Here is a 21,711-nt window from a genome sequence, read left to right on the forward strand (position 1 = left end):
TTTTCATCATTTTAATTGTGGAGTTTGGTTTGTTTGTCTTTTGGTGTGGTTAAATGAGGGCATTTATTGCTAAATTTAAGTATTTTGCAACAGCTGATTTTCTTACTTACCTCAGAAGATATGTAGCAACGCAGATAGTTTAGATGTATGCGTGAGGTAGAAAGTAGTCTCTGAGAGATCTGTGTTTTAAACTTGTTTTTTGTGGATTATTCGGAGTAACCTGGACACAGGTTAAAAAATAGAGATTTTATCAACAACATATTTATGCAATGACAGAAACATGGCCACGAAATGATGAGCTTGGACTGGATCAAAGCAGCTGTATAGGTTGGCGACTTTTAAATGAATGCCAACTCTTAAATGGACACAGTTCTTGATCAGTGGGACAAATGCTTAGGCTACATCCACACTAATACATGTTGTTTGAAAATACATAACTATTGCTACGTTTACGCCTTGCGTCGACACTACTTTGGTGTTTTGGAGCTGCTAAAATCGAGACAGTTGAAAACACAGCTGACCCCGTATTAGTTTGAAAAGTCCAGGGTTGCATTAGAGTCTGGATCAGCGTAGTCTCGCTCACCAGACCTTTCTCAAGGAAAGAAAGGTCTGGCTGGGCCGACTCTCACTTTAAGATTGGAGAAAAAAACGCCCCGGCTGCTTGTATTTCTTTCAACCAATCACAGTCGTTCTGGGCGGTGCCACAGCAACGGTGCGCTTGCAAAAATATTGCCAGGTGGAAACAGGTTTTGGTGTAACACGCCCACAAAAATATCGCCTACAGGATGCGAACCATGGCAGAAAAATGGCTACATCCCCGCGAGATCAAACACCGCAAAAGTCAGTAAAGGACGTGTTGAAAACTGCTACACAACCGGAGGTGGTAGGGCGGGACTTCAGCAGGTGGCTCATTCCGCCCAGTGAGAGGCTGATCTATGCAGCGAACTTCTGCCCACTCAGACTAGGATCAGCGTAAAAGGAGACTTGAAAACACTGATGCAGTCACCGAAGTTTGCTTCCTGAAGTAGTCTTATTAGTCACAGTCGGTGAAGCCAAAACATTACATAGTTAGGTCTACATACCTTTTGTGATTTTATCCTTCTGTTGTGAGTACTCAATACCCATTGGCTTCTTTTTTTCTTTTTTTTTACTTGTTGCCATCCCCATAGTATTTTCTGTAACTAAGCAACCAACCACAGAGTAGACAATTTGCTTCCTATTTACATCTGCATGTGCATGCCCAATGTAAGTAAATGGTCATATGATATGTGTTTTCCGGTGTGTTAATATGGACTGAGATTATTTGTGAAACGGTGCTAAAACACCTCTGTTTACGGAGAATGATTTCATTTTCAGTTTGTTTTAAAATGAATCCATATTAGTGTGGATGTGGCCAGAGTTAGCTGCTCCTAGCAACTGCGTTGTCAGAGATAAACAGCCATGACCAAACAGTGCTGGCTATGAAAGGGAAAAATGTTTGGTTAGAAGAAAACAAAACAAACCAACAAAAAAGACAGATTATCAGGCCACTGTTATGTAGCCCTAGCTAATAACATCAGTACCAACAGTACCAGTCAAATATTTGGACACACTCTTCCATTAACTTGAATGAGACAGTCTTACTGTAGACAGCAACACTCTACTTGACTAGACACCGCTACTGCTAACTAGAAAAATGTCTTTTGTAATTTGGATGAACTGACCCTTTAAAACTTTGTAAAGGAAACATTATGTTGGTGGCTCCTGTGGTTTGAAAACAGACCAGTAGACGTCCTTGTCAGGAAAACACAGGTAGCGTTGGACATTTGAACAAATGACCACTGACATTGTTGAGCCGGAGACAATCTCAGTATTAAGTGACGGGGATCAGCACCGAGTTCTAATGATCTCTCCAAGGGAATCAGAGGCTTCCCCTGTGCTACACACCAGCCACTGATGAGCAGTGAGAGGAGGTTATTAGTCTACTGTGTGATCCAGAGTGTCATTCCATCTCAGTATCATTGAAAATATCCTGGAGAAAAAAAGAGTGGGAAGTCTGTTGAAGAAATGCATCACCTCCCGACCATCAGGGTAAAGAGTCCAAACTGCACAGTAATCATCATGATTGTCATCTGTAATCACGCTGCATATGTCACATTGTCATGTCGCTGGGTTCACACGTTCGCAATCACAAGCAGCTCCGTGCAATCACAGCACGCAGTCAGGATGAAAACACATGACGTGGAATATACTGTTCCTTTCCTCAGTCTGTCCAGTGTCTCTGCCTCGTCCGTCATTAATTCATGCCTAAGGCTACGCTCACGCTACAAAGCTCAGTGCTTGATACTCAAATCTAATATTTTTGTTTGGCTTTTCATGTAATTTTTGTTAAAGTGGACAATGTCCATTTTTAACTGGTCACGGTCTTAAACTGACCCACATGCACAAAAGAACAATGACAAAGACGTCACATGCAACACACCCTCGCACGTAAGTAAATATGGAGGCCTCTAAAGTCTGAGTTCATTATTTAATTTTTTAAGTTGACGTACAGTGGAAATCAGGGAATTTGTGAGCAGATGATAACAAGGATGAGCCAGGGGTGGTGGGATCGTGACGTGGCTTCAATGAAGTAGTTTTTTAAGACTGCAGCCACGCTCGTCTGTTGCCCTATTCGGCCATTTATTTGGGTATGAATTCAAGCACAGACCGGTTACAGTTAGAGATCTGATTCTCTGCCTGAGCCCGATTGGACCCGACCCACTGGGTTTGGGAATCAAAACAGTGAAATCCCACATGTACAGTGAGAAAAACAAAATCAGCAAGAAAACTTACAAACAATATTTCCCACTTCTGTTCTTAGCCTGTCTGCACCATGAGACAGAAAAGTCTTCTTTTTAAATATTATAATGAACATTTGGGCAAAACTGTTCCGAAACCTACATTATTAATGTCAGTTCAGTTCATTCTTTGTCATGTCTCTGCGCCGGTGACAGCCATGGTCAGAGACATTATGTTTTTGGGTTGTCCATCCATCCGTCCCGTCCTTGTGAACACATATCTCAAGAACGCCTTAAGGGAATTTCTTCAAATGTGGTACAAAGGTCCACAGGTGGACTCAATAATGAACTGATTTGTGATTGGTGGTAAAAGGTCAAAAGTCAAAGTCGCTGTGACCTTGTCTGTCTCGTTTCATGAACATGATATCCCAAGAACAGCTTGAGGGAAATCCTTCAAATTTGGCACAAATATTCACTTGGACTGGAAGATGAACTGATGAGATTTTGGTGGTCAGAGGTCAAGGTCTATGTGACCTTGCATCCATCTCATTCTCGTGAACACAGTATCACAAGAACAGCATGAAACAGTTTCTACAGATCTGGCACAAACATTGACTTGGACTCAGCGATGAACTGATTAGATGTTGGAGGTCAAAGGTCACTTTGATCTTGTCTGTTGCAAAATGCAATATCTCAAGAACACCTTAAGGGAATTATCTAAAATTTGACACAAACATCCACTTGGACTGAAGAAAAAAACAGATCAGAATTTTGTGGCTGAAGGTCAAAGATCAAGGTCACTATGACAAAATATTTTTGGCCATAACTCAAGAATTCCTTTGCTAATTATGACAAAACTTCATACAAATGTCCAACAGGATAAAATAATGTAGTGATGACATTTTATATCCAAAAGGTCAAAGGTCAGCTTCACTGTGACATCATAATGTTCTGCATAAAACACTTTTCTGGCCATTACTCACAGTCATATCTCAGGAACAGAAGGGGAGACATTTGATCAGATACTGAATTGGTGACACTTATCTTGGGTGTCCACCTTGAAACTGATTAGGTAGATCTTCTGTGCTGTCGTGGGGACAGTAGGAGTGAAGCATGGATATTTTCACAGACATGGATGTATACTTTAAGAGAAACTTGATTGGTGCATGAAGGCATACAACTGTGGGGCGGTAATTCTAGATTACTTCAGTTTTGGTCGATGTAAAATTATTCAAAGTGGCACTGGTAAAGTCTTAAATGTGACTTGTGTTAAGGTAGAACTCTGTGAATGAAGACCAGAAAAGGGGAATGGGATTGCAGTGATTTTAAGTTAGGTGACGTTTCAGTATTATAAACGGAGTTATGTTTAATATACTGACCAAATAACTAGTTTCCGTGGATGTAGCATGTAATTTAAAAACATTGTGATTATGGGGAAATGTATATTTTGTGTTACATAATTTTTTTTTTTAACCGTAAAACCAAAAATATGAAACAAAATAGGACAAAGGTTTTGTAGAGTTGCAGAGTTGGTGCAAATGGTGCTGTTCAGTTCAGCTGCACTTTGAATAGAGACGCCCTGTAAATGTCAGGTGGACATTAGTTCTGATGATGTTGCCACAGTTGTCTGACCCCCCTCCTTTGATCAGCTCAGCATCACTGCAGTCCAGCAGCATCCGTTCAAACAAAATGTCCATCAGCAGAGTTGGGGTTTGTCAGTTTAATTGCGTGACTCAGCGCTCGTCACAAAACCACAGTTTGACATCGGCCTCTGAGGGAATAACTGCTCCAGAGGAAGAACTGTCTCTGTTTTTTGTTTTCTTTTTTTTCTTTCTCCTGGACGGACAGACACAAATTTGCTTCGGAAAATGTTCCCAACCACAGCCGTGGTCACTTTGCCCCTGCAGCGGTGTGTTGTGGGCTTTCTAATCGAGCCTCGGTGGACCCAGTGGGAAGCCGCGGTCAAGGGCGCTTGATTCTGTTAATTGCTTCTCAGGGAGGACGGACGTGGTCGGAGTGCAGAAACCAGAGGTGGAGGCTCAGAGAACCAAGAAAAGCTCTCCTCCTTTCACAATTAAATGCTTGCTTGTGTTGTTCAACAACACACACACACTCACACACGCTGTGTTGTGTTTTAGCCACCTTGAAAACGACTTTGACCTCTTTTTTGTTCTTCATTCCCTTCATCACTGACGTCACACATCTCAGCCTCTCTGCACCTTTTCTTTATTTAACCTCTTCAGAGCTACTTAATTAGATTCACATATTTACACACGAAATTTTCTAAATAGAATAATGAAGTAATCCTCTCAAAATTACTTTGAGGGATTGTTGAGAGATGAAAAAATGAGAGGAGAGAAATGCAACACAGAATCTCTGCCTGCTTTAAACCAGAGACAGTCCAGAAAGAAGACGACACATTTTAAAATCATTTCCTTGTCTGTTGAGCGTGGGCTTCTCCAGTGTACTGCCGCTTTAGAAGACTAGTGGCAGGTCCTAAGTCTCTTCACTCCAATCACAGAAATGAACATCAGCACAAATCATTTTGCCCCATAGTCAAAGGAAGTAAATATTGAACCCATTTTTCACAAGCCATGTATCCCCCAAATATTCAGACACTAATCTCTGCAAACAGATATGAAAAAGACCTTTATTTGTCATTATATGAGCAAGCATACAACAAGATTGCAAACTCCCTGTGCAACATATATATATATATATATATATATATATATATATAAGTCATTATAATACAATAGATCTTAAATAACACTTGCTGTCAGAGCATGTGCACCAAATTTGGGGGAGTTCTGTCCACCAGGCTTTGAGGTACACATTGTGGTGTTTGTGGAGCCCCCCATGGGTTGGGTCTTCTCCAACATGTATGTACAATATCCACCAAGATTTATGATGATGAGACAGATCGCTAATGAGTCACAGTCAGTTAACTGCTAAGTCCCACTCTTTGTGAAGACCTTGATTGATGGCGGCCATGTTTTCCGTCCAATCTTAGTCATTCAAATGTGTTTCTCAGTCCCATAAGGCCATATCCCAAGTTTGTTACTGATAGAATCAAAATTTAAAGAGTTTATTCATTTTACCGTTTTTCACATTATGCAAATTTGCATAAAATCCATCATGGTGGACTTACATGATCTAAGAGGCTTTTTTTTTTAGAACGCACTGAGCTGGATATGTGTGCCAAATTTCAAGTCAGTCGTACTTACGATGTGAAGGGTGTGGCCTTTTCAACAGTGTGTTTATGGGCGTTAATTTCAGTGCCCAGTTGGGGTCATATTCTTGGGAAGCATTTAACATCATTTCCAGTTAATGGGGCAAGTTTCATGTTTTTAGCTCATTCCAGCTCGGGGCAATTTGAGCCGAGGCTGCTGATGACAAATAATACGAATAAACCGGCACAAACTCAATATAGCGCCTGCCCCCTCAGGGCGTGAACTCTAATTAAAAGTGAAATTAAAAGTTAATTTCAGCACTAAATGTAGGATATAATTTGGTCCAAGTTTATCCAGCACAAAATACTTGGCTCTTGCATGTTTGTAAACTCCTAAAACAATAAAGGTTGCAGTTATTAATATTCAATCACCACCGCTTCCAAATATTCAAAGCCATGGCAGCATTTTTTTTATAGCTGCACCATTACATTATATTTGACATTTCTACATATGTCGTGCGTAATTTCTACCTATTGCCTTTGATTGATTACAACGTGGTAAATGAAGCCTGCAGGATCCTCTCTACAGTTTAAATGAACTGTGTTCTTTAGTCCTCAGGAAGAGTTTAACACTTAACACTTACAGTATTTTCTTCATGAGAAGCAATCTTCAGCTTCACTGAGTTTTTTTTGGCCACTTCGTTAAATGGCACCAGCCCAGCTTCTATTATAGGACAGATTTTTATTTTTTATCTCTGATGTCCGTGTTTTTAACAAGCAATAAGCATTTAATTTCCCCTGAACCGCCTGTGTGGGCCGACAGTAATTGCATTGTTTCCCTCCTGAGACCCGACTGCCTACAGTCCATCTGTGACCAGGCTTATTGCAGCGGAAGTGATTTACTATTGCATTATTTTATCAATATAACACAAAACGGGAAGCCAGTTTGGTCGCCTGCCAGAACTGTGGATTCTTGCCAACCGCAGGAAATGACAAACTTGTACACAAGACATTGTGTCTTGTATGTAGAGCTGCAGGTTCAGCGAGGCTGCAGTGGAACAGATATGGGATGCTAATAGAGACTGTTTCCAGAAAAGACAGCACGGGGCATTCGTTCAAATCCCTAAATAGGCCCATATTTACATTTTGTTTACAAGTGACCTCCTGTAGTCTTGTGAATAATGACTGTCCTTCCTTGAAAGCAGAGGTTTAAGTGGTGGTAATTTGTTGAGACCGCTGTTAGCATCCATGTCTTCTTGCATCAGTCAAGATTATTTATTGTAAACATACAGTAACTTCAGTCTTTTCCGATCTGCTGTCTTTATTGTCAAGTTTCGGTGAAGTTAGGCAACTAGAACTACTTGACAAGGTCAAGCGAACACTGAATCCTTTTATGCCTCTGTGCCAGCGATAGCAGTGGCTATCGGGTTGTCCCTATGTACATCACATCCTTGTAAACATGGTATCTCAAGAACGCCTTGAGGATATTTCTTCTAGTTTGGCGCAAATGTTTACTTGAAGTGATCAGATTTTGGTGGTCAGAGGTCAAAGGTCAAGGTCACTGTAACCTTGTCTGTCTCATTCTTGTGAACGCGCTATCTCAAAACACCTTGAGGGAATTCCTTCAAATTTGGCACAAATGTTTACTTGGACTAAGGATGAACCAAGTCGATTTTGGTGGTCATGGATCAAAAATCAAGGTCACTGTGACTTTGCATCCATCTCATTCTCATGAACGCAATATCTCAAGAACAGCTTGGGGGATTTTAAATATGGCACAAACGTCCACTTGGACTGAAGAATAAACTGATTAAAATTTTGTGGTCGAAGGTCGAAGTGAGTGTGACCTCACAAAATATGTTTTTGGCCATAACTCAAGAATTCATGTGCTTATTATGACAAATCCTCACAAAAATGTCTAACAGGATAAAATAATGAAGTGATGACATTCCATATCCAAGAGGTCAAAGGTCAGCTTCACTGTGACATCATTATAAACATTCTGACCATTAATTAACGTCATATCTCAGGAACAGAAGGGGAGACATTTGGTCAGATACTTAATTGGTAACACTCCTCTCAGGTGTCCACCTTGAAACTGTGCTGATTGTATAGATCTGGTGTGCAGAGGCATACAACCACAAGGTAGTAATTCTAGTTTGTTAAAATCATTTGGTCAGATAATAAAACCATGTCACCACAAGCTCCATTCTGGTCGTTTTTCTGGTCCTTGAAGTGAGATTTTGTCGATAATTGTTTGAGAATGTTTGAGGATTATTTATTATCTTTTATCTGAGTTGTTGATCTTGTTACTTAATACACTGTAAATTGTTTAGGACAATATAATCACATTGCATCAGATTGATCCGTTATAAATACTAACGAAGACCCTTGGGGCGGCCCTACAGTACCATACACAGCGAGCACGCTGATTTAACACCTCAACTCTCTGCTCAAGCTTCATTTAACTTAAACTTCAGGCTTTTTGTCAGCTAGTCATATTACAGAGATGTAGGCCATTGGCCATGAAGAAGACTTATTTTTATTGGCTGGCAGGTGAAACTTTTCAATTATATAACAAGTTAAGTTGTGACCAATCCAATCCAGTTGTAAGGGTATGACTGGTTGATAGCAGATTGCTACACACTATCAGTGTCAAGTTCAAATATTGACGTAGTTCACTTATCGGATATCAAACTGATGTCACTGATCCATGTGCTGATCCGGATTCCATAGTCTGATGTTGAAATTGAGAGCCTGGCCTTTATTCATGGAGCACCTGTCCATTCACATGAGGAGCACAGTAAGTCCTGTGGATCCAAGCGGAATGTTGCTTACCTCTGAAAAGACCTTATGACGCCACCCCCAGGTCAAATGAACAAAGGCTTGTCCATTTCTTTCCAACTGCAGTTTAAACATTCATGGAGAATGTCCCTGAGGCTGTGTTAGGATGGCTGCAAGCTATGCTACGCTAGCACCTTTAGCACAGAGGTTAATTGCCTGCTCCAAGCCCAGAACATGTTGGAATACAAAGACATTTATTTCTTCAGACAGTTCTTGAACTATTATTTCAAAAATTCACTTTGAAAACCTCATGGGAGAGTTGTCAGTTTGCTACTGGACACTTTGAAGCCTGCTTAACCCTACCTGATATCAGACAGAATTGACGACGCGTCACTCTGCATTTCCATCTTCAGTTTGACATTGCATTCACTGTAACGTATGTCTGTGGGGAGGGCGATTCAATTCTTCATAACCCAACACTAGGGAACAACACGCCCACCTGAATCTGAAGTCATTTTAAGTCCACGCTGACATGTAGTCATGCCCACAATACCTGTTTTGCTGGGTAATAAAAGTGAAGCAGAGCGAAGAAAACAAACTACAATGTCGGGCGATATCGAGAGAATTTGTTGATTTAACATGTACAACCTTGATAGTAGCGTCTATGTTGTCTGTGACACTTGCTGTTGTTGTTTTTACCACTCATTGGTTCTGTCACAACGCTTGGCAACAGTAGGACAACAGTATTAGTGCCCGCAATAGCGCTGATTGGCTAATTGAGTCCGACTGCGGCGCTCATTGGTTGTTTTTAACTTTAACCGAGAAACTGTATTTCACGCCACAATGCCAGATAAATCATTCAACTCAAATAAGTAGACTGGGTGGATTCAAAAGGTCTGGGCCCAGGAACCCATTAACCTACATTTCATATAAATTACTTTGAAAAACATTTAATTTTAATGCATTGCAAATTTTATGCAACAGATGAGCTCTGGTATCAGCAGATGTCCACGTTCTGGCATCAGAACTTGAAAGAATTGGATCAGTGCATCTCTAATAAAAGGATTCTTCAAACAATACTTAAACAACCAGTCCAGGGGGAGCCACAGCAATCGGCCGCATTTTAGACATTTTGAAGCATTTTTCTGTTGTTATAGCGCCACCCAGTTGCCAATTAGAGTTAAATTTCTCCAGTCACCTTGAGGCGTCCTGTTCTACATATCGACCAAGTTTAGTAAAAATCCATATGGCGGTTAGGCCTAGATAAGAAATGAGCTCTCTAGCGCCCCCATTTTGTTTGATGGGGTCAATAATGGAGGGGTCCCCTCAGATTATGTGTGGTCATATGCCTACAAAGTTGCGTGGTGATGGGTGAAACCCTTGAGATGTTATACACCTTTATGTGATGAGCCACGCCCTCCACAATATTCATTGCCTTATAGAAGCTCAGTTTTAGTAAGTTTTCCAACTTTTGCCAAGAGGGAACTTTAGATATTGGTCCCTAGATTATGTTCACCCAGTTTCATGCAGATCGCTCAAACTTCCTAGGAAGAGATCCATTTGAAGTGTTTTTCAAAAAATTCAAAATGGTGGAAAATCTATATAAGCGGAAGTTATGGGTTCTTGAGGCAAATGTGTTCCTCATGAGGAGAGGCATCTCTGTGCAAAGTTTCATGTCTCTACGACATACGGGGCATGAGATATGCCCATTCAAAGTTTGACATTTCAATCGGTTTTCTATAGCGCCCCCCTTTGGCCAATTGATGTAATATTGCTTCATTGGCATCCTCCCATGACCCTCTACCACTGTGCCAAATTTCACATGGATTGACCAAGTCAGTGAGGAGAAAAACGTGGAACACACACAGTTTTCATCATTATATTGTACCAGATAAGAACTCTATCATAGTCTTAACCATGAGCTGAACTGACTGAAAAATGTACCTTGAAAAATAAAACCAGCCTGCCTTTCTTCTTCGGGTCAGATTTATATACTAGGCTCCTAATACCTGAAGTGTGACTGATAACTCCAGGTTTGGGATTATATTGCATTGTTTGCTCCATATTTTTTGCAGTGTGCAGCTCTCCCCTCATCTGCTTTAGTCCATCAAGATGCTTATTTAGTTTCTGTTGACTGTCCACCCCCTCGCTGTCTTTCTCCCTCTCCATTTTCTTGATGCTTTCATCTTTGTGTTCTTCATTTGATTCCACTGTCTTGTTCAAACCTCCTCTTCATCCCCATTGTCTCAAACCTCCTACAGTACATCTTATTAATCAGGCTTAATACTGTTGGTTTCTGGAATCAGAATTCTTCTTAAAGCAGCAGCAGCCTGAAACCCTTTCTCTTATTGGCTCTTATCAGCAGTATTCAGATTTAAAATAATACCTCATTTCAACCTAAAGATATGCTGCTCAGAATCCCCTTCTTTTTTCTTTATCAGGTAGTAAACAAAATGTTTGTGAAGGTGGTGATGATCTTCATTAAGAATGTTTTTTTTCAGGATCTGAGCTTTCAAAGCCTGGTCAGGTGTAAAGAGAATGTTTGAACTGCAACACTAGGACGCACTCAATTATTCATCATAAAACTGTGAAAGAAGAAGCTCTTACCTTTTGTCAGGTTTTATTTGTAGTTCAGTTTTAGTTTTATTAGGAACAACGTCTTCGTTCAGAGACTCTTCTCATGTTTTATTGTGAACCATCAAAGATCTCCGTGTTGACACATTGTGCCCAATAAACTTGTGATTAAGATTAAAGTGGACAGGCTGTGAGCTCTTCTTCAGATGTTTCTTTAGCCTGACTGCCTTTCTTCTTTTAAACTGTGAAGAGGTTTCATTGTATCATGATGAGTGTATTTGAAAAAGTTATCTGTAATATTGCGTTCCAGCCATGTAAAACAATAGAAAATAACAACATTAACTTAAAGTTCATGGTAAATAGAGTTTTTGTGCAAATGTTAAGGCAGACTTAAGCAGCAAAGAACATTGGGCTTCTGTCCGTCTCATTCTTGACAAGGTGATATCTCAGAATTATCCATGTTTTCACAGACATGGATGTAAACTCCATTGCTTAAAATTGTCCACTTTCACCTTCTCTCCACCTCTCTCTGTCTGCCTCTGAACACAAGCACAGCTTGGAGAACACTGTGGCATTCATCTCAGTCCTCAGTCCTGACAACTGTGTGGCTGTAATGACTGTTTGCAGTTTGCGGGTCAGGCAGTTTATTAACCTGTATTTCATGTGTTTGTGGTGCATTATCTTACTATATAATGACGAAAACTCGAAAAACTGACTTGGTCAATCCATGTGAAATTTGGCACAGTGGTAGAGGGTCATAGCAGGATGAGAATGAAGCAGTATTACATCAATTGGCCAAAGGGGGGCGCTATAGCAACCGACTGAAATGTCAAACTTTGAATGGGCATATCTCATGCCCCGTATGTCGTAGAGACATGAAACTTTGCACAGAGATGCCTCTCCTCATGAGGAACACATTTGCCTCAAGAACCCATAACTTCCGCTTATATAGATTTTCCACCATTTTGAATTTTTTGAAAAACACTTCAAATGGATCTCTTCCTAGGAAGTTTGAGCGATCTGCATGAAACTGGGTGAACATAATCTAGGGACCAATATCTAAAGTTCCCTCTTGGCAAAAGTTGGAAAACTTACTAAAACTGAGCTTCTATAAGGCAATGAATATTGTGGAGGGCGTGGCTCATCACATAAAGGTGTATAACATCTCAAGGGTTTCACCCATCACCACGCAACTTTGTAGGCATATGACCACACATAATCTGAGGGGACCCCTCCATTATTGACCCCATCAAACAAAATGGGGGCGCTAGAGAGCTCATTTCTTATCTAGGCCTAACCGCCATATGGATTTTTACTAAACTTGGTCGATATGTAGAACAGGACGCCTCAAGGTGACTGGAGAAATTTAACTCTAATTGGCAACTGGGTGGCGCTATAACAACAGAAAAATGCTTCAAAATGGCTAAAATGCGACGTGAAGTGACGACACCTCGGCACGTCCAGTAGCAGAGAAGAGCCGAAGTAGACCCAGAAGCGGTCACCATGGAGCTGTAGCTCCTGAACGAGCCTGTACTCCCCCAAATCCTGTCTTGCGCGCCTTGCTCTCCACTTGCTCTGAAAAAATCGCGCTCTGTGTGAAAGAGGCTTTCGTCATGGTATGGTATGCTGTACTCAGTGGGTATGGACTAGTATCTACTATTGATGCTACTGTATTTGACGGCTTGTTTGGTATTCACTTTCTGCAAAAGTCCCTCCACTTCAAAACAGAAATCTTTGTTTATGATTGGAGTCCGGTGCTTCATCCCCCTCAGACTTTCGGTTGGGCACTCTTGACTTAAATCAACTTCTTTTTCTTCAGTTTCTGTGTGTGCGCATGACCCTGCAGTCTCACACCCTGTTTTGGGGATTTGGTGGGCGTTTACCTTTGCTAACTAGGATCAACTGGCACTCGCTTCATCTTACGAGCACGTTGTGAATGAGTCGTAGACTTTTCGTACGATCTTTCTTGAGAACAAATTTGAGAGAAAACTTAAGGAAAACATTAGTGAATGAGCAGGGTTTGGTTTTCAGGATCCTGTTTGATGCACACAGCTCAGACTCAACTTATCACAGGTTGTCTGTCCATTAATCCATCCACTTTGTGCTCTTCAGGATAGAAGAAAAACAGTATGATTAGTTACAGGGCCTTGTTTAAATAAGACACATAGTGCTGAAACAATGACTCGATCAATTAGTTCACCCTCAGAGACTTTTTTGACACAAGCTTTATTGATTCATTAACCATCATGCATCATTCATCCAATAAAACGCAGGCTCCAGCTTCTCTGATTTGCAGCTTTCTCACAATATAAACTACTTGATACTAGATAATGTTTTTTGCTCTCACATTTTTGCAGTGTTGCTATCTCCTGATGTGGAGTGATTGACTACACACACACACACACACACACACACACACACACACTGATTGAGGCTGGTCGATACTCTTTCATTTGATTTCTCCCTTTTTTTCAGCTGCTCTGATTGATTTCTTTTCAGTCTCTCCTCCGTCTTTAGTCCTTCAGTCTTCACTCGTTCTCTTTCTCTCCATCCATCTCTCTCATATCCTGAAGCTTTCTCTTTTCTTTCTTTTCTTCCTTTAAATGTTATTGCACTCCCTCATCCTCCTCTCTCTTCACAGACTCTGTGTGTGTGTGTGATATGAAGAATTGATTCTTGGCCTGTAGTCTCACATGCACAAGCTTTTTCGTATATTTTTACCGCCTTTCAGTCCTTTATTACCTGAAGAATATTGTCATTTTTTTGGATACACTGACAAACACAACACTGTTCAAGCTTAAATTCACCTCCTCAAGCTTTTTATTTCTTTTCCGAACACTGTCTTCTGTCTTTGTCCTGCTGCTCAGGAAATGATGCTAGCCTGACTCTTTAAGTTTTTTATGTGGATTCGCTTTCTAAACCGTCTCTCTCTGTGTGACAGGGCGGGGCACCCCAGCACACCTTCAGGGGCAGGTCAGGATGGCGAGGAAAATCCGGCAGCGCTGGCAGAGAGCTGCTTCAGGGAGCTGCTGGGCAGGGCGGCCTACGGCAACATGAACAACGCTGTCCGACCTGTGTTGGTGTAAGTACCTGAATGTTATGTGGTCTAAATGTATCTGTGTCAAAAAGTGTGACTCTAATGGAACGACATGAAAGCAGATTTAATGATATCAACATTTTTGTGTGACAAAATCACCACATTTGGTGTTCAGATCAGTTAAAGGACCGTTTTTAGTCCGTTTACTATAAACAGATTGTACAGCTGGCCTTTTTCTAAATCATGTTGCTGTTTCACATATTTGAAAGCCCTTTACCTGCTTTTCAGACAGCCCTTTGTTTCCAGTAGTTACCACATGATAAAGAAATCTATCAGCAGACTCTTGAACATATTGTTTATATTTCCTGTGCTTATCTCTGTTTATGTATAGGCCCGTTTAATACCAGGGTTTGGTACCCATCCTTACTAACACCTGCTAACATCTGGCTTTTGTATGTAATGGGGAAGGTTGCAACTGGCATTCACACCCAGGTCAAATAATTGCAGTAGTCACTGGTATTTATCGGCTCCGATGGACGATTGTTATACAACACCCTGGTGAACACCCTAATTTAAGCCCCTTTACTGGGGAGATGCAATGACTTTGCACCACAAAATACCTTCCGTCGCCGCCCAAGCATAGCTTAAACATAGTTCTCAATTAGTCTGCACTGAGTTTGAAAGACAGACTCAATAAGTAAGGGATATATAAAAAGAAGTACTGTAAAACTATCAATGAAGCGCCCAGTCCCTTTTACTAGCCCAGTGTGGCTACACATTTTGACAAATAAACACCTGTCTCAAATAGACGCCTGGTAAAGCAGTTCATTTTTTTTCTGGAAGTTCTTCAGATGTATGAAACCGGGTTGTTGGCTACCTCAAATTATGTGTCCATTTCTCCATTACCCTATAATTTATTTATATTCCTGCTGTGTCAGTATGCTGGGAGCTGTAATCCTCAAGCACCATGACTCACTTTCTCTCTCTCTGATGTGCTGTCTGTCGGAGTTAGATCAAATGAAAGATTCAAAATTGATATATTATCTGAAACCTAACTTTTATACAGCTAATATTCATACTGGTTTAAATAAACAGTTTAATTGTATTTCCTGATATTTGCTGAGCAACAGCTTGGTGTAAAAGGAATTGAAAGCCTGTCCCAAATATAGGCCTGTTGAGTTCAGTGATTTAGGCAAATAATAGCCCAGGCTATTATTTGAAATTTACAGTAACCATTGGAACATTTTTACAGGCCTCCATGCTGCTTTCTACTTTTGCTAATGTTTTCCGGCCTGACTGTGACATCGAATGGGACACACTGTTTAAAAGCAACAAGGCTTGCTCGTCTGCTTCTCCAGTCAACTGGTAATATAGACTGTTTTCACTGGGTTTTCACGTTTCAAGAAGCTGGGAACACACGCTTATTCTGGTGGAAAAGGGACATAAGATCAGCCGTCTCCTCACTGTGCAGAAACACTGCAGCACTCAGATTCATAACCTGCTTTATTACATGCTGGAGTCATGACACAGATGCAGGAGAGATGACAGGACAGCAAATAAACCTGTCGTCCAGTATCTCACACACACACACACACACACACACACAGGTAGGTAGACACAATAACACACTTGTGTTCTTCTTCTTTCACTTACATTTATTTTCTCACGTACACTACCTGCTCTGACTCTGTCACAAACACACACACACACACACCCCCTCCTCAGTGCAGACTCCCAGCACACAGAGGAAATTAAATGAGCTCTCTTATCACGCGGGCGGCTGCTGTGTGAACGTGGCACACCGTCGCCGCCCGGTGACCGCCTCTCTCCCTCTTGGGATTTCAATATCCCCGTCACTGCTCCTATTGGCCGCTCTGCCCCGCCACTCGGCACGCTTCGCATAAATTGGACAATTACCAAGCGAACAGCCGAGCCCCGCTGAGATTTCCTCTGTCACAGCCTGTTTCCGCTCCGCTGAGCCGCTTTGAGTGCAGGCTTCACCTCGGTCCTTTTATTCCCAGCAGTTTCAGGAGGACAGGCTCATGGAGATATTTAAATTAGTGGGTTTTTGTATTTCGTATTTTTAGCCGCGGTAGCAGTGTGGCTCCAGGGACGGTGTTGTCACTCAGTTAGTTAGTATGCAGGTCAAACTGTGTGTTTTGACTGAAAATTCTCAACATGTATCAGTAAAGAGGATGTGTCAGCGATTACTTCGTTCACAACAGGATCCGTCCAAAATGAAAAGGTTCATTTCCTTCAACTCAAAGATATTCCTTGAGAATTATGTTAACATGGCATGCTAGAGTGTCCACTACAACACTGAATTGCAAAATGGTGGTATGTCACCATGCTAACTTTATCCATGGTGACGTGTTAAATGAAACAAATACAAACATAAACATGCTAAACACGTTCAGAGTAAGGATGCCACCGGTTAACAGGTCATGGGTTAACTGCCGAGAATGTTTTTGACCAGTTATGCTTGTCAGTCTATAGGTTAGCCTAATTTTGCTACTTTACAGTTTACTTCACCGTGCACCATCCAGATCTGGGAGGAGCTAGCAGTGCAGCTTCTTCAGTGATTACCACTAGTAACACTGCAGTTACCAAACAGTTTTGCTGGCGAAACGTGGTGCCCATGTTCTGGTCTCCCTCAGGTCACCCCAGTAGGTAAGTGGCTCAGTTTTGAGTTGCAAACCTCCTTTAGAATTGTTAGCAGTGTTCACTGGCAGCTCTGTTAGCTCCGTTAGCAGCGTCAACTAAGCAGCATCCTCCAGGGCTGTAACATGAAGCCAACATGGAAGTGCCAAAAAAACTCTTCTTCCGAACTTGAGGCTTTGAAACAGGAGTCCACAACCCAGTTGGTGACGCCACGCTGCCTATGTCCATTATTTTTACAGTCTATGGTGTCAGCAGGGCTAGCAGTGCTAGCATGGTTAACAATGCTAAAGGGGTTTTGTGGTTCAAAATGAAGCAGGGTACTCACCTGGGGGAGACCAGAGGGGCCCCATTATCAGTAGCAATAGACAGCGTTACCAGAGGTAATTGCAAACGAGCTACGCCACAAACTGGTTAAGTCTAGCTAACCATGAAAGACTGCAGGGTGGGCAGTGGGAACTATGTTTGCGCATGTTAATGCAGTTAGCTGTCTTTTAACAACGCCAACTGAAATACAAGGGAAGACGTTTACATCATAAAACATTAAAGTTTCACCTCTAAATGGGCAGTGCCAGAGATATTGGATAAAGCGAGATACCCCACTCAGCTCACTTCCTGATTCAGTGACGTCAGCGCCACGCCCCCGTAGGAGACTTGCAGCAGCTCTGAATGTATTGTCGTCAATGAGGAAAATGAACGTGATCACAATTTACGGTCAATTCTTTCGCCCTATAGTCACTAAAGTAAATATTGGGTTCATTTTCCACAAGCTACACATCTTACCAATATTCTGACACTAAAGCTGCATTTTTCATCCGCACAGATCAAGAGAAAGTTAACTTTGTTTGAGCCCTGTCCGTCTCAGAACAGGCGGTAAAATCACAGTTAGCTTACAAACAGTTATTTACCGCTAGTAATAAATAAAAAAATGCCCAAGCTTTGTGCAACAATAGGCTGCAATAATAGGAAGAATGTATTTTCATTCTCATTGGTTGAGGGAGAACAGGCTCTGATTGGAGGGAGAGCTAACCACGCCCACTTAGGACACAGGAAGAGTAACCGTTTTCTTAACATTGGATAAGCCTACGGTGGGGTATCTCCTTTATCCAATATCTCTGGCAGTGCTGCGAAATGCAGTCCTAAAGCTCTCTGAGTCAGTGGAGAGGAAAAAGGAAAGGTCTCTTGTATTTCATGTTGTTTTGTGTTTTTCCTTTTTTCTTGTTTTTCCTTAAACATTAGCAAGTTAGTTAATCGTTAATGGATGTGTGGCTGTTAAGAGCAAAATAAATCAGAACTGACATCCCTAGTTCAGAGGCTAAGGCCGGGCTCACAGTGGAAGTGGAAGCACCATGGAGCTCTGCCCGCTTGCTGTCAGTGCCCATGTTAACCTATTGGGCCTTTCACACTGAACGGCGCGGCACCGAGTGCTCAGGCCAGCTCACAATCTGCAGCGATAGTTTTGGTGCCTGGTCTGTTTTTCCATGAGGGAAGCTGGCACGAAAACACCCTGAAAATGTAAACGACATTAAATTTGATATAAATTATCTGGCTTTGATGACAAAATATGTATCAGAGAGCGAGAGAGATGAGCCGACACGCACCAATGCAGTCACACACAATCGCACTCACGGAGATAACAACACACAGACACAAGCAGACAGAGGCAGAGCTCTACATGTTTAGCACTCTAAACATCACGTGCTAAGTGTCTTAGCATAAAGACATGCTGATTAGTACCTGTGAGTGTTACCTGTTAATGTGATTATAAGCATGTTTAAAATTCAACAAGTGTTAAATGCATTGTAATTTGTTAACACCTGCCTCCTAGCACTATAATAGGAGTAAACACCTGATACTGCTGTAGGAGCAGTTAATATGAATCATGTCTGCTAATGAAGTATGGCTTAATGCTACACATTATATTTAATTTGCTAAAAGGCAATACTCCTGGCATGCTTAGACGCTGCAAAGCTAAATGATACATGCTTAATATCATGCTAGAATGTATGTTAACACCCCAGCTGAAGGTTTGATTACAAGCTAACGTATTAGCACGTTTGCAAAAAGAGTCTGAGCTCATGATGTACTTTTTGTATTTGGTAGATTTGACTACAGTCACACACTGAGCACTGTCTTCTATCTTTACATATCCATTTTATAGCACTGTGAGCTACCTGACATCTCTGAAAGAAGAATAAAATGTTGATCATTGCGCGTACACTTTGGCAGTTAGATGTTGTAAGATGTTAGATAAATCTAAACCCCGATGCTACAGTCTGCAGCTGTGCCATGTCCTCTCTTTGTGCTGCTGAGTTAATGTGAAGAAGACGTTCCCCCCTCTGCTTTGAATTATGATTGATTTTCTTTTCTTCTTTTTATACTAAAGATATGTGATTCTATCAACGATCACTCTGCTCCTACATATCAGCAGCAGCAGTAATGCATGTAGAAATGACAGCAGTAATATAGAGTGTGAGGAGTCAGAGGGTGGTGTTGCCACTGGGGGCCATTTGAGCTGAGGAGTCATTATCAGTGTGAACATCATGGGCTCCCAGGGGCCTTTTCCTCCTAACGCTGGAAATATATTGGACTCTTCACCCTGCATTTAATGGCAGTACATAGTCCCTGAACACACACACACACACACACACACACACACACACACACACATACAAACTGTCTCAGACATTCCATATCACTCTCCCTGTGTAAAGGAATGAGTCAGTATCTTGGCTGAAGGGATGATGCGTTCAAATCATGAACAATAGATCCATCCCACCACCTTTAACTGGTGATAAGCCAGTGTCAGTGATCAGGAGAAAAATCAAAGCAATTAACAGCCAGAGTTCAAACAGACATGGAAGGTAATGAGAAAATCAGATTAAAGTACCTGCACCGTTCTCCAACGTTGGTTGATCTGTAGCGTTGACAGGAAGTGACCACCATGAGACGGTGTATCATCTTAGTCAACAACTCTCTGTACTTCCGTTCTGATTTGCAGCTTTTCAGACTTATTTTGTGGCTGAATATAATTTGTAGCTTCTTAAAATCTGAATGAGGATAGTGATAGTGAGATACTAGCTACAGTGATGTAAAAATATAGGCCTATATTAATGAAGGTTCATTAGTATGGTTTGGTATTTCTCTGTAATGTAGCACAGTGTTAACAATGTTACTGATACTATTCTTTCTCACACTTTCAACTCAAACCACCAAAATTTAATAATTAAATAAATATTGTTAAGATGCAGACTAGTCGACTAATGGCCCTAAATGTCGACTAGGAAAGTTCTTAGTCAGGGGGCAGCCCTACTATTTGATGGATTGCAATAAAACACTCATGGTCCCCAGAGGATGCACCCTGCTGACTTCGGTGATTCCACGACTTCTCCTCTCAAGACAATTACGACCTGTACACAAGAAGCATCAAAATCTAACAGGCAAAGGACTACGACATGTTGAGCCAGAATGATAGATAAGTGTTAAAATCCCCGCTCTGTTTTAAATTGACTGACACCAGATGATTAGATTTGTACTGTTCCATCAAACTAAAAGTACTGTGAATGAATTCCATTGTAGATTTCAGGCTCTTGGCTGACACTCAGTAAACAGGACAAATATTGAGTGCAACAGTAGAGAAAGAAAGCTTCAGTTCCTACATCAAACAATCAATAGTAAGGCGCCTGAAGGTCTGAGCCATAATGGCCCGACAATTTACCCAACGTCTGTCACAGCAGAGTGATACAAAGTACAGAGAGCAGAAAGACATTAGAGCAATAAGAGACCGAGAGAAAAGTTAAAGGCTGGTGTTCTTCCATAAGTACAGGTGTTTGCTGTGTCCACAATTGAGTGATGTCTTTCAGCTGTGTTGCTCTTTATGTCCAGCTTTGTTAGACTATTGACTCAAATAACTCCACTGATGAGAGTAAACAGGTTACAGACACAGATCTCGGCACGCTGATTTATTCTGGTTGAATTTCTTGAGCCTTGTTGTCAGACTGATGCAGGAGTTGTATCTCTCACGTTGAATTATTTCATGGTGTTTCCACTTTAATTGGTGGTAATTTAGACTTGCAGTCCTGTTGTCTCTGATTGCTGCCGCTAATTAATTCTCTAGAGAGCCTTCCCAGAAACCACGGACGCTTTGATTGATGGGATTCAAGGACTGATTGTGAGATAATCTGTGCCTCATTTTCTGAGTTTGACGTCAAATTTCTGTGTGACACTGGACAGTCACAGCGTCACCATCAGCATGCTTTTTCAGTCTTGAGTCAGTGCAACAAGTTGTAAATAATTTGAGCTGTAGAAACCGTAACCAGCTGCGCCTTGCTAATTCAATGAGGGAGCGAGCCTCTTAATGCTGCTTTTAACAATTGATTACATAATGTTACTGTGACTGCTTGACATCTGTAGGGCCTCTTCAGGAACTGAGCTGCATTTAATCATTTTCCCCTCTCCCTTCACTTTCCCTCTAATTTGTTTCATTGCTTTCCTCTCTGCCTCACAGCCTTTTCTGTTCATTTGTTTAAAGCTCAGCGTCTCCTCTTCATTTTCCTCTTTTCTGTCTCCTGCAAACAGACCTTGAGCTGAGCTCACATTCCAGCCCCGTCTCCTAGAAACAGTAACTACATTTGAGGGAAAAGTGAAGCTGAGAGAATTACGTTTTTTGTTAACATAATCGGGAAATGCTGCTAATTAACGGGCCGGAAAAATGAATTGAAATGTTT

General features: G+C 41.4%; 1 protein-coding gene across 5 annotated transcripts in view; it reads left to right on the forward strand.

Annotated features, from left to right (window-relative positions):
- Window positions 1-21,711, forward strand: part of efr3a (EFR3 homolog A (S. cerevisiae)) — a 217,255-nt gene that overhangs the window by 127,079 nt on the left and 68,465 nt on the right. For all 5 annotated transcript variants that reach the window (XM_078173425.1, XM_078173427.1, XM_078173426.1 and 2 more), the window contains one exon: window positions 14,231-14,371. In XM_078173425.1, coding sequence (XP_078029551.1) covers window positions 14,231-14,371 — 141 coding nt within the window. The remainder of the gene's footprint in view (window positions 1-14,230; window positions 14,372-21,711) is intronic.

The sequence above is a fragment of the Epinephelus lanceolatus genome, chromosome 12 (assembly GCF_041903045.1).
Source record: "Epinephelus lanceolatus isolate andai-2023 chromosome 12, ASM4190304v1, whole genome shotgun sequence".
Lineage (NCBI taxonomy): Eukaryota > Metazoa > Chordata > Actinopteri > Perciformes > Serranidae > Epinephelus > Epinephelus lanceolatus.